The sequence below is a fragment of the Staurois parvus genome, unplaced genomic scaffold (genome assembly GCF_062004578.1).
Source record: "Staurois parvus isolate SC_StPar_1 unplaced genomic scaffold, SC_StPar_1.0 ptg000147l, whole genome shotgun sequence".
NCBI classification, from domain to species: Eukaryota; Metazoa; Chordata; class Amphibia; order Anura; family Ranidae; genus Staurois; species Staurois parvus.
The window spans coordinates 16,572,811-16,585,271 of record NW_028317943.1 but is presented as its reverse complement, the minus strand read 5'-3'; the positions used below and the strand labels follow the sequence as shown (position 1 = coordinate 16,585,271).

Genomic DNA, 12,461 nt, shown 5'->3' with positions numbered 1-12,461 from the left:
TTCCAAAATATTTATGGATCAACAACAGAAGTAAGCGCATAAAAAAAGCACATAGGGTGAAGCACATGGATAGCATTTTTGTTTACAGCACTGAGCACTTTATCCTTAATGAGCACTGGAATTGGACGATTTTAAATAAACTGAGATACACCGATACAATTGATTGAGAATGATCTAGATATAAAGAGGTGAATATTAGGAACTTTTATATGAAAATTTAGAACTGAGAGTCATTATATTTATTTACCAGCATGCTGTACAATATTTGTTTTCTTTTTCTCCCATTTTATTATTTATTTTCATTGATATATGTTCACAGCAGAGCTGCACTTTTTTTTAGATAGTATGCAAATGTGCTCTTACTACTATTTTATCATTCTTTATTATAAAATCCATATTGTCATGTGACTATAATGTTTATTATTAAGCATGATATCTTGGAGTTTTCCTGCATTTCTATTATCATTATTTTTTGGAGTACATACTGTATACCAACTATATGGTACATTTGAGGGGCCCATAACAAAGACTTCAATGCTCATCAACAAATATCTATTTTTGAAAGCTATATATTAATGTCTGCCAAAAAAAAAAAAAAAAAATTTTGTACAGCAGCTGAAAAACAAAAAATATTATCTAATTCTCTCATACTCTGTAAAGACATCATGATCTACAATTAACTTGTCTTCTCATTGACATACACAGTTATTAATGTTTTATATAATGAACAGAGGGCAAAAAGTAATGACAATACTGAAGGAGAGCACATGGCTTCAAAATAGATTAGTGTAATTACTGTCCTCATAAAACATCCCATGATCTAAGGTGTCCTAATCAATGAAATGGCTTTCTCTCCACTGAATGGAGCACAATCATTTTTCAAGAACCTTAGAAACAGCCTAATTTCTGTCTGGTTAAATAAAAATACTAGGTCCATTTAAAAAACAAATTGTCTAAAAAACACAAAATACAAACTTACAGGATAAAAATCGTCAAGCTCATAAGGTTTCTCTTTTCTTCTTCCACATTTATGGTAATAAATTCCTTTCTGGATGAAAGGTAAAGCATTTGTCCTTTAAGAAAATATAAACAAACTAAACATTAGGTAATGCATGAGAAGAAATATACTGTATGTTTAAAGTAAACTGTATTTTTCCTTCATGGAGTACAAACAAACAGTTATATTTACGCTCCACTAGTGCTATAAACCAACTAGAGAATTAGCCACAGGGGTATAGAGGAATGATCTGCATGTTTCTGCCTGCTGTATTCAAATAAAGAAAAAAACTCTTTGAAAATTTTGAAAAGAAAGGTGTAAACATGACCAATTTCTGTTTTAAGACAAGGATGTAATTTATATTTTTTGCAGTTTCAGTAAAGGGATTTTCATGCATTTTAGCCTTCCTCAAACTATGGTTACTGTGTATGTCATTCTGCAATTCCAAAACCTTATACTGGCTGAAGAGATGTAAGAACATCTATATGAACAAGGGACAAATGCCTCTATATTTCACATATCTGAACTCTCCTTAAAGTGGAACTTCACTCTCTGAATCAACTGACTATTTTGAATCTTTATACTGCTAGTATTAGTAAATAGATAGGAAAGTCTATCATATTTACTTGTTTTAAACAGTTTTTACATTTCTTTACTTACTTCCTAGTTTCCATGTCTAGGCAAATGATGTCATATATCCCAGGAGTCTTCAAGAGCACGCCCTCCTGCTTGCATGGCTGAACTAAGGGCACATGGATTCCAGGAAGTAAATGCTACATGAGTCATCTGCCATTACTCAAGATGGCCATGGCCAAAAATGCTAGGGGTGTTTTTGTAAGTGATTTCTCAGCAAAATAAAGCATGGAGACATGGATGGATGGGTGAGTTTGCTATGAATATTAAAAAGGAAATAAATAGCGCTTTTGGTTTGTGGTGCTCAGATACAGTATAGTTCTGCTTTAACCTTTGATTACTGACCCACAAAGAACCACTAGGCTGCAAAACTCTTTATTGATTAGCAAGTACAGCCCTAACCCTGAAGTTCAGTGTGGCAAAGTAACATATTGACTTGACTGCAATGACCCAAAGAATATTTACATACTTTCCCCATGCAGCTCCAATGTGCTGTGAAACACCTAATACCTAAGGAAAACAGGATGCATCCCTTGGTTGCCCACAGTGCAGTGCTTTATGTCTATTATTATCTTCATTTGCCAGAAAATCCTTTGTCTGATGCTGACTCCTCTCTGTTAGTAAGACTTTGGATACCCCAGGATTTAGTCAAAACCAACCCTCTCCCAACAGCTCCCCGGCCAATGGTCATGTTGCGTGACCCCTTGCTGGCCTGAGCACCACCATATGGGAGCAAGGGCACCTAGCAAAGTCTCATGTTAGCTTCAACTTTTTCAACAATTCAAAACTCACACAGGTGGCCTACCAGTGAATAAAGGCGGCACAAGGAGAACGGAATTACATGCTCCTTTCCAGGGGCGGACTGACAACTCATGGGGCCTCTGGGCAATAGGAGATCATGGGCCCCCTGTGTCCTTTCCCAAACTCAAAAAAGCCTATGAAAAAGGTACCAGGGGCATCTCATGGGGCCCCCTACTGACCCCGGGTCCTCGGGCAGTGCCTGAGTTTCCAAATGGTCAGTCTGCCCCTGCTCCTTTCACTTCCTACAATAAAATATATCTGTTACTTTCCCTAGCATGGGCAAAATGCAAGTTTAAGAACAGCTTGTTGTAATTAAACAGACAGTCTGCACCTTTAGTAGGGTGGGTGTACATGTCCTTGTTTATTCATACTAGCTGCTGCTCCTGCTTGGAGGGGGTGGGGTTAAAATGCCACTGACCATCAATGTTGTGGATTTGTCTAAGGGAGATTTTTAAGTGTTGCTGGCCACCATCCTCCAGGAAACTTTCTTCCACTAATAACAGATAAAAGATTTCCACTTGGCTTTGGCAGGTGATTTTGAAGGCTAAGCACACCTTAATTTAAATTTGAATACCTCAATATCTGCATGTTTCTTAATTTCCAAAAAGGTTGTTCTTACTGTGCTGGCATTTACAGTCTTTTTATCTTTTTTATTATTATTATTATTATTATAATACAGTGTGAACAATTTGTGCAGCGTTTGACAAAATAGGAAGACAGTACAGTAAACTTTATTGACAAGAGGGATCAGAGGGCCTTTCTCATGACAGCTTATTCTCTAAAAGGGAGATCTTTATATTGTAAAAAATTAAAAACACTTTCATAAGTAAATACCACCAAAAGAAAGCTCTGTCTGTCATGGAAAAAAAAAAAATATACAGCATATATATTAATTTACATACAGTGTTGCATGACCAAGTACATGTCTGGCAAACTATCCCAGCGCTGAAAACTGAAAAATAGCCTGGACAAGTTTAACATTCTGTACCTAAAGTAGTTAAAATGACTGTAAATGCTTGTTTTTTTGAAATAACAAACAGGTTTATACTTACCTGTTCTGTGCAATAGAATTGCACAGAGTGACCCCGAATTTGCTCTTCTTGGGTCCCCAGTTGGCGTTCCTGTCCCCCCCCCGTCCGCTGAGTGCCCCCGCAGAAAGCCACTTTCTATGGGACACTCCTGCGGTCTCGCTCCCAAGCATCGCTGTCTGCATCTGTAGACATCCGGTCCTGTCCTCACTTTGTCACTGTCTTTTATTGACAGCAGCAGGAGCCAAAATGCTGCCGCTGCCTCAGAAAAGCCATTGAGACCAGAAAGTGAGGGGAGAGAAGAACTGCAGATGGGCACAGCACTGGATCGAATGAGGGCTCAGGTATGTAAGAGGGGGTATACTGATGCCTAAACTTTTTTTTACCTTAATACAGTAAGGTAAAATTGTTTAGGCTTAGAACCAAATTAAATAGGGAAAGAGAAAGCGAACCTACTCACAGATATAAAAATGATTTAAGCTAAAGGGAGAATAGGTTCCAGTTTAAGCTGGGAAAACAGTCTACCCTTGGACCATAAGCATTGTGTTTTAAAAAACAAATAAGTCTCTCCAAAAGAAAAGAGGAGAGATTATCCAGAAGTCCACTATCCTTTTGGAGAGGCCTGAATACTGCCTAATTGTTGTCTTGACCTCGGCATATTAAAAGCTGATGGACAACATTGTTTCATTTGTTGCATCACAAGAAAAAATCAACCTTACCTATTCTTTCCAAACTGGTGATATTCATAGATGGTAACAGATCTGTCATGGGTGAAAAAGAACCCAATAAGTTCTCGACAGGCATCACGTCCGTTTCTGAAAAAGATTCAAGGGTTAAATTTTTTGTGCAATTGCAAATACTTTGTTTCTTTACATTATTTAATATTTATTTTTGTCCTTTGAGTAATGTGTACCATATGCACCCTAATGCTTTCCAGAGATCTCAAGGTTCCTACTAGCCAATACTTTTGGTCTGTTAAATATAACGTTGAAAGTATATTGTTACATAAGTTTGATAAGTTAAAAAAATACATTACATAGAGCATGGTGTAGGCAGGTCTATAGTGTACCATATCCATCAATACATAAAAAAAAACAAACAGAAATAGAAAACGTGTGTGACTTAAGGTGCAGAAGTCAAGTATGTTTGCACAATTCTGGAATTGTTGGCTCCACTCTATACGGGAACAAGCATGCTTACCACTTTTGATGAAGAAGAGCTCTGTATCCTGAGTTCTGCAGTCCTTACTTGTTTCTGTTACGGTACAGTGAATGAGCGTTGTCATGTAAATGAATGAAAATTAAGGAAAACCAACTTAAAAAAAGTTCACATCTTACCATTGCTAATTGAAGAATATACTTGATTTAAAGCAAATTTTCAGATTTCAACGTGTTTGGCGAAGCGGAAAGGACTGTACAAGGCAAAACAAGGTGGAGCTGCACAATCACAAGCCACTACAGGAGTAGAAGACCCAGGGTCATATCAGCTCAAGGAGGGTTATTTGGGCATCAGGGGAGGTCAAGCCTCAAGGCTAACAAACCATGACGCTCACTGGAAAGAGGATACCATGCACAAGTATGTTCCAAAATCAGGGTACAGAGTTCTGCTTCTTCAAAAGTGGTAAGCATTCATCTTCCCATATGGAGTGGAGCCAACAATTCCAGAATGTATTTGCAAATGTGTGCAAACTAAACCACTGTTTTTAACGTGAACCGTTAGGACAATTTGGTTGGTTGCAGGCTGGTTGGTAAGTTGAGCTGGGAATTTTTCTTTGTTGTTGTTTAACATGCATTGCCCTTCCATGTGCTCCTTGCTGCAAAGGCCAGTTATAGATTGGGGCAGTTGCCGTTTGTTTGTACTGTTAACATACAAGTGGAAACTCTGCCTTGAATTCAGAAGCAGTGCAGCGCTATTGCCACACAGGGCATAGGGCTAAGAGTAAACAGTAAGTGCAGATGCACTTATAATTATTTCCACGTATATTTTGTTAATAGGTGGCCATAAATCTAATTTATGTGTAACATCCTGGGTATCCAATATGTCCAAAAAGTCCAAAATGCACTTATCAACTATCTGCTTGCCTATATGTATACTTCCAGATTTCTGGCAACATTTTGCTACCAATTTGCTGTGGTTTTAGACCCTAGCTTTCTTTCCCAATTATACAAAAGACTCTTGTGTTCATTGTAGTTTAGATTTCATAAAAAAGCTGTACAAGGACTTGGTTCAATGTACTGTGTATGCAGTTAGCTAAAGGATAGATATCAGAGTGTGGTTGCAGTTACTAGTGGTGCATTACAAGTCTCTGTATTAGATCCTGTTATTTGACATTGCTAGAAGCGTAAGTTTATTGGCATTGCTGGAAGATTAGTCAAAGCAGTGGAAACTGCATTTCAATCTCTTTAAATATAAAATAATGCACCTAGGAAAAACAGAATCCCTTGATAGACTAAAATATTGAGGGTATAGCGTTGGCCAGAACTACAGAGGAAAAATATTTCAGGGTGTTCAGTTCAGATGCTTGCAAAATGAGCAAACAGTGTAGCCAGGAAGTGAAAAAAAAAGATTAGAATTCTAGCATGTATCACTAGAGGGATCACCAGCAGGAGGAAGGAGGTTCTGATTCCACTGTATAAACCTTTAGTTAGGCTTCATTTAGAATACTGTGTCCAGTTCTGGAGACCTCACTTACAGACATATATTAATAATATAAAATGAGTCCAGAGAGAGGGAACAAAAATGGTGAAAGGTCTGAGGGATAAAACATTAGGGAGATACTTATTTATTATTTATTTATTTCAGGTACTTATATAGCTCTGTCAATTTACGCAGCGCTTTACATATATATTGTACATTCACATCAGTCCCTGACCCTCAAGGGGTGTATAATCTAAGGTCCCTAACTCACAATCATACATACACATACTAGGGACAATTTAGACAGGAGCCAATTCACCTACCAGCATGTCTTTGGAGTATGGGAGGAAACCGGAGGACCCCGAGGAAACCCACGCAGTCACAGGGAGAACATGCAAACTCCAGGCAGGTGGTGCCAGGGTTGGGATTCAAACCAGCGACCCTAGTACTGCCAGGCAGAAGTGCTAACCATTTAGCCACTGTGCTGCCCCTTCAGTCAAAAAACGTTTTCCCATGCAGTTGGGCGCACAGGTCAACTGATCATTTTGTCTAGGGGTGAAGAGAAAGCTTACACTCATGATCCTTCCTTCCATGGGAAAATGGCACTCTCCCATGGTCCAGTGGTGGACTGTTCCTAGTCTACGGAGCCTACTTTGGGCTTGAGGATATCAGGAACAGTCCACCGCACAAGACCACGAGGGAGAGTAGCTGCAGGGACTTTTCTTTGGTCTTGTGTTGGGAGGATAGGAGGATTAAGCACAGTGCTGTGAACAAGTATTTGCCCCCTTCCTGATTTTTTGTTTTTTTTTGCATATTCATCACAAATAAATGATTCAGATCATCAAACAAATTATATTACACAAAGATAATCCAAATAAATACAAAATGCAGTTGTTAAACGATGATTTCATGTATTAAGGGAAAGAAGCTGTCCAAACCTGCCAGGTCCTATGTGAAAAGTAATTGCCCCTAAAACCCCCTGCTGCATTACCCAAGTGCTCTTGAGCCTGAGGTCACGAACTGATGACTGGACATTCTCCTTCACGATTTTCTGGTAGAAAGCAGAATTTATGGTTCCATCAATTAAGGCAAGTCGTCCAAATCCTCAAGCTGCAAAACAGCCCCAGACCATCACACTACCACCACCATATTTGACTGTTGGGTGTATGTTCTTTTTATGAAATGCTGTTAGTTTTACGCCAGATGTTAAGGGACACACACCTTCCAAAACGTTCAACTTTTGTCTTATCCATCCACAGAATATTTGCTCAAAAGTCTGGGGGATAATCAGGATGTTTTTTGGCAAATATGAGACGAGTCTTTATTTTTTTGTTCAGCAGTGGCGTTCGCCTTGGAACTCTCCCCTGGATGCCGTTTTTGGCCAGTCTCTTTTCTATTGTTGAATCATGAACACTGACTTTAAGTGAGGCAAGTGAGGCCTGCAGTTCTTTAGATGTTGTTTTGGGTTCTTTTATGACCTCCTGGATGAGTCGTGATCATGCTTTTGGAGACTTTTTGGTAGGCTGGCCACTCCTGGGAAGGTTCACCACTGTTCCAAGCTTTCTACATTTGTGGATAATGGCTCTCAAGGTGGTTTACTGGAATTCCAAAGCCTTAGAAATGGCTTTGTAACCCTTTCCAGACTGATACATGTCAATTACTTTATTTCTCATCTGTTTTTTAATTTCTTTAGATCATGGCATGATGTGTTGCTTTTTTATATCTTTTAGCATGCTTCATTTTGTCAGACAGCTTCTAGTTTAGGGATTTCTTGATTCAACAGTTCCGCCAATAATCAGACCTGGGTGTGGCAAGTGAAATTTAACTCAGATTTCCAAAAAATGTGGTTAAAGTATAAGTTCACCTTTTAACAAAAAATAATAAATGCACATATTTAGCAGGTAAAGAAATGTGCATTTACTATTTTTTTGTTTTGGGAGCCTGGATAGCATTGCACCAGCGATCAGTAGATCACTGGTGCCAAGCAGGTCTGTCAGTGTATCTGTGTGCTTGTACCTTGCAGATACACACTGACAGGAAGAATCAATGAACTACCAACATGGCTCAACAGCATCATGGTAGTTCATTGAGAACAGCTGCAAATACTGTCAGAACTTGTAGTTCGGGGACCAGTCCTTTAGTAACATGTTACATCCTGAATATGGGTGTAACATGTTACGAAAGGTGAACTTATCCTTTAATCACTGTTCATTCATGATTTAGCAAAGGGGAAAGGGGGGGGGGATTCATTTCTCACATAGGGCCAGGCAGGTTTGGACAGCTTTTTTCCCCGTAATAAATTAAATCATCATTTAAAAACTACAATTTGTATTTACTGGCATTATCTTTGTGTAACATTAAAATTTGTTTGATTATTTGAATCATTTAAGTGTGACAAATATCCTAGATTGTAAGCTCCAAGGAGCAGGGCCCTCCTATCCCTCTTGTATTGAACTGTATTGTTGCTGTATTGTCTCCCATTATATTGTAAAGCGCTGAGCAAACTGTTGGCGCAATATAAATCCTGTATAATAATAATATGCAAAAAAAGAAAAAAATCAGGAAGGGGCAAATACTTTGACAGCACTGTAAGTAAATTTCCTTTCTCCTCTCCCCTAGACAAAAACAAGCTGTTAACCTGTGCTGTGTGGGCATAGCCCCAATGCATGGGAAAACATTTTTTCTGCCCAGGCATGGGCTTTAATATGTACAGTCCAGAGGCAAGAAAAGGGCAAGACTGAAACCTTCAAATACATTAAGGATGTGAAAGAAATTCAGAAGGGCAGTATTTTCAAATGAAACTAAATTCAAGAACACAGGGACATGACCTCAAACTTGTAGGAGGAAAGTTCAAAACTAACCTTAGAAAATACTTTTTTTACCAGTTGATGCTTTTAACCACTTGCTGTCCGGCTGCTGTATATAAACAGCTGGGCGGTGGCAGTCCAGGGGCGGGTTGCCGTTCATATACAGCACCCACCATTATGGACTGTGCGCACTCCCTGGGAGCGCGCAGCACCACGATCCAGTGCCCGCTGTGTCCTCTGGACACAGTGAAACACCAATCGTGGTACGGGACCTCTGTGCGAGGTCCCGATCATGTGATCACTGATTGGAGAATCAGTGATCACATGCAGAGTAGTGAGCAAGATGTCACTTCTGACATCATTGCTTACTACATGTGAAATCTGTGAATGATCACAGAGGTCACATGGTACAAGGCTATTCACAACAGCCTTGTACCATGTGACAAGCTGTGACCAATCACAGCTCACACAGTAGTTCTCAATGACTGCAAGAATGCAGCCAGAGAGAAGGAGAAATGATTGCTTTTACAGCCTTTATGGGTGTAAAAGCAATCAGTGTAAAAAAAAAATCATCACCCCCCACAAGTAGTACAGTGTCACCATGGTGACACTGTACTGCTAGAGTGACAGTATGTAGAAAAAAACAACATAAATAATAATATAAAAAAATAAAAATGTAAAATTTTTTTAAATTATAATTTTTGGTTATAAACTAATCTGGGTTATTTTATTTTTTACTAAAAAGATAACCGAATACATTTTGGCCAAGATTTATGATAAAACATTTTTTATTTCCAAAATTTTATAAAAACACTTTATATCAAAAGTTTGGGACTTTTTCATTTATATAGCAAAAACAAAATAAAAATCCCAGTGGTGAATAAATACCACCAAAATAAAGCTTTATCTGTCTCAAAAAAATGTTAAAAAATTCATTTGGGTACAGTGTTGCATGACCGCGCAATTGTCATTCAAAGTGTGATAGCGCTGAAAGCTGAAAATTGGCCTGGGCAGGAAGGGAGTAAAAGTGTCCGGACTGGAAGTGGTTAATAGACGCAGAGGTATTGAGTCAGTAAATAATAAAATAATAAGTGGATTCAGACATGTTGAGGACAAAAATAGATTTATACTCAGACAAAAAATGAAGAAAAAAAAATGGCTAACTCAATGGACCTCTTAGTTTTTTTTCTGCCCTCACTCTGAGTTTCTATGTTTCTAGCTTCCAGGTGGCAATTGGGGCCAAGAGTAAAGTGAACAAACACAGCTGTCTGAGGACAACATTCACCTTTACAACATACTGTATATACTTTTCAAACATTTTCCCACTATCCTATTGTTTACCATGTATAAAATTATAGGCACCTGCTACCATGTACAGTATCTCACAGAAGTGAGTACACCCCTCACATTTTTGTTAATATTTTATTATATCTTTTCATGTGACAACACTGAAGAAATGAAACTTTGCTACAATATAAAGTATTGAGTGTACAGCTTGTATAACAGTGTAAATTTGTTGTCCCCTCAAAATAACTCAACTCAGCCATTAATGTCTAAACCACTGGCAACAAAAGTGAGTACACCCCTAATTGAAAATGTCCAAATTGGGCCCAAAGTGTCAATATTTTGTGTGGACACCATTATTTTCCAGCACTGCCTTAACCCTCTTGGGCATGGAGTTCACCAGAGCTTCACAGGTTGCCACTGCAGTCCTTTTCCACTCCTCCATGATGACATCAAGGAGCTGGTGGATTTTACAGACCTTGCACTCCTCCACCTTCGGTTTGAGGATGCCCCACAGATGCTCAATAGGGTTTAGGTCTGGAGACATGCTTGGCCAGTCCATCACCTTTACCCTCAGCTTCTTTAGCAAGGCAGTGGTTGTCTTGGAGGTGTGTTTGGGGTCGTTATCATGTTGAAATACTGCCCTGCAGCCCAGTCTCTGCAGGGAGAGGATCATGCTTTGCTTCAGTATGTCACAGTACATGTTGGCATTCATGGTTCCCTCAATGAACTGTAGCTCCCCAGTGCCAGCAGCACTCATGCAGCCCCAGACCATGACATTCCCACCACCATGCTTGACTGTAGGCAAGACACCTGTCTTTGTACTCTTCACCTGGTTGCCGCCACATACTCTTGACACCATCTGAACCAAATCAGTTTATCTTGGTCTCATCAGACCACAGGACATGGTTCCAGTAATCCATGTCCTTAGTCTGCTTGTCTTCAGAAAAATGTTTGCGGGTTTTCTTGTGCATCATCTTTAGAAGAGGCTTCCTTATGGGATGATAGCCATGCATACCAATTTGATGCAGTGTGCGGCGTATGGTCTGAGTACTGACAGGCTGATCCCCCACCCCTTCAACCTCTGAAAGAATGCTGCCAGCACTCATACGTCTATATCTCAAAGACAACCTCTGGATATGATGCTGAGCACATGCACTCAACTTATTTTGTCGACCATGGCGAGGCCTGTTCTGAGTGGAACCTGTCCTGTTAAACCGCTGTATGGTCTTGGCCACCATGCTGCAACTCAGTTTCAGGGTCTTGGCAACAATTCTTTTTTTCAGATCTTCAGAGAGTTCTTTGTCATGAGGTGCCATGTTGAACTTCCAGTGACCAGTATGAGACAGTGAGAGCGATAACACCAAATTTAACACACCTGCTCCCCATTCACACCTGAGACCTTGTAACACTAATGAGTCACATGACATCGGGGAGGGAGAATGGCTAATTGGGCCCAATGTGGACATTTTCACTTAGGGGTGTACTCACTTTTGCTGCCAGTGGTTTAGACATTAATGGCTGTGTGTTGAGTTATTTTGAGGGGACAGCAAATTTACACTGTTATACAAGCTGTACACTCACTACTTTACATTGTAGCAAAGTGTCATTTCTTCAGTGTTATCACATGAAAAGATATAATAAAATATTTACAAAAATGTGAGGGGTGTACTCACTTCTGTGAGATACTGTATGTCCTTCAAAACAACTCAAATGTATCACCTGTTAGACTAGACTACAAAGCACAAAATTATTTTTAGTACAAAACTGGATGCATCTGCAGAACTACAAATTAGTTTTAACAAAGCCTGGAGAAATTAATTGGTTACAATTGTTAAAAAATAAACTACAATCTTGAATAATGCACCTAAAGCTTTTCTTATGCTGCCATGTAAAGAAATTATATAATATATTTTTCCACTGAGTGCACAGCCAAAACAATCACCATAGTTGCTTTTTACGATACAGGCATTTAATAAAAATAATAGCCCGTTAGGAAAGGAAACATTGCCCCAGTGCTATGTCGTTGTATCCTGGCACAGCGAGGCATGCTTACAGTGACTAATGTGATCCATGGCAGTCTTTTATTCTTATTATACAAAAATAACATCATCAGATGCCTTCGAGCTACAAACTCATGTTTAACGTATTCTGTTCACCAAAGCCACCAACAGGCCAGAGATTTATATAGGAAACAATTTAATAGACTTTTAAAGGAAATTACACTCAAGCGAAGATACCACAAAAGACATTATGAGATTTCCTTCTCACTTG

General features: G+C 39.1%; 1 protein-coding gene across 3 annotated transcripts in view; it reads right to left on the bottom strand.

The window, feature by feature from the left end:
• CAPS2 (calcyphosine 2) overlaps window positions 1-12,461 on the bottom strand; it is a 172,643-nt gene that overhangs the window by 53,515 nt on the left and 106,667 nt on the right. For all 3 annotated transcript variants that reach the window (XM_089674091.1, XM_089674090.1, XM_089674089.1), the window contains 2 exons: window positions 4,179-4,274; window positions 980-1,073 (listed from right to left, as the gene is read on the bottom strand). In XM_089674091.1, coding sequence (XP_089530217.1) covers window positions 980-1,073; window positions 4,179-4,274 — 190 coding nt within the window. The remainder of the gene's footprint in view (window positions 1-979; window positions 1,074-4,178; window positions 4,275-12,461) is intronic.